Source organism: Emiliania huxleyi (assembly GCF_000372725.1).
Source record: "Emiliania huxleyi CCMP1516 unplaced genomic scaffold EMIHUscaffold_5398, whole genome shotgun sequence".
Taxonomy (NCBI): Eukaryota; Haptophyta; order Isochrysidales; family Noelaerhabdaceae; genus Emiliania; species Emiliania huxleyi.
Window position 1 is genome coordinate 1 of NW_005197946.1, and position 1,581 is coordinate 1,581.

Genomic DNA, 1,581 nt, shown 5'->3' on the forward strand with positions numbered 1-1,581 from the left:
CGCACGCCATGCCTTCTCTGTACGCTGGCGCTCCTCTCTACGGCCGGCGCCTTCTTCTCACGGTGGGTCACAGCGACACGATTGGCTGCGTCGCTGGCGGCAGTGAATGACGAGCGCTGCGACATGCCGCCCTGGCTGATCGGCGCATGGAACTATACTGGCTGCAACCAGACCGCGGCCGGTCTGCTCTGCCCGCGAGGAGGCTTTCTTCAGTACAGCGCGGACTGCCGCATGTACGCTGAGCTCTATTGGCCCTACGGCCCATGGTTGTGGACGCCGTTCCAGCCGTGGCACACCCAGTTCTACCAGGGCCTCGTGGTGCCAGCTCCTGGCGAGGCGGGGTGCGTGGATCATGTCGTCACGGACGCCTCGCATGACGTGATGAACGCTGTCACCGCCATCCAGCCGGGCGCAATCAACAACCGATGCCCGTACTTGTCCGAGCAGGACCCGAACGTGCTCCTGATCCGCGTCACCGACACGACGCCTTGGGGGTGGAACATGGAGTGGAGGCGGCACGTCGGGCACGAGATCCCGGAGCTGTACGACTTTACATGCGGTTGGTGCGACCTGTCTTTCGCGGACGCCGTGAAGTGGGTGAGGGAACATTTTAGCGCTCAGAGCGGCTCTGTCAGAGGCACGTGATTAAACTTTCGACTGTCTGTGCTTGCTTGTGCGTCTTGGGTCAGGCGTTGTGTTTTTGTGTGGACGCCCTGTTGGGCAGTCTGGCGTACGCCTTGAGGGGAGGTCCGCCCTCCGACGCGCTCTCGAGCCCCCGCCCCAGACAGAGAGCCGTCCGCTGGCGCCGTGCGATACACTATAACACACACCGCCCTGGTGCCTGTGGTCCTCTGACGTAGCCGCTGCGTCTCGACTCGGTGATATGGCACCCGCCGCGAGCCCGCCCGCCACGCTGCTCGCCGACATCGCCGCCGGCGACCTCGCCTCGCTGTACGCCCACCTCTCCGGCCGGCGGACGCGCGGCAGTCTCAACGCGCGGCTCGACACCGAGAAGCAGGACACGCTGGTCGGTCGAGTGCATCAGAACCCCGCATTCATGAGCCGCGTCTTGTCGTTGTCCAGCAGCCGCGCCTTGGCGGCCTCGAACTCGCTCGCAGACAGCGCGCCCGACTGGTAGAGCGACGTGAGCGAGTTAAGTTGGTCCACAATGGAGGGACTAGCGCTCGACGCGGCCACCGCGACGGGGCTCGCGTGCACGACTGGCACGCTCGCGTTTACGGCGGTCGCCTGGACCGAAGGGATGGTTTGCCCAAATGGCGCGGCGCCGCCGGTCGGGACGCCAAATGGCATCGCAGAAGCTCCATAGGCCCGTGAGGTGGCCCCGCCGGCGGTGAGACGCACGACGAGGCCAAAGTCGTTGTTGACGTGCTGGCGGCGGCGGCCAACGGTGACGCCAGTGGCCACTTTCTCAGCCCGGAACGTGACGCCGCGCATCTCCTGCGCCCGACAGACTGCGTCCACGCGCTGGACCTCCCTCTCGATCCGCGCCGCCGTCTGCGTCATGATGCACACGGGAGCGGGAATGAAGAGGATCATGATGGGTAGCAGGAGCACTATTGG

The 1,581-nt window shown here is 65.6% G+C and overlaps 1 protein-coding gene across 1 annotated transcript; it reads right to left on the bottom strand.

Moving 5' to 3' along the window:
* Positions 1-702: 702 nt before the first annotated feature.
* On the bottom strand, positions 703-1,581 carry EMIHUDRAFT_374247 (hypothetical protein; the record flags this gene model as incomplete). The annotated part of the gene is made up of 1 exon (XM_005765697.1): positions 703-1,581. A coding segment is annotated over one exon (540 nt), but the record flags the coding sequence as incomplete, so codon positions are not given.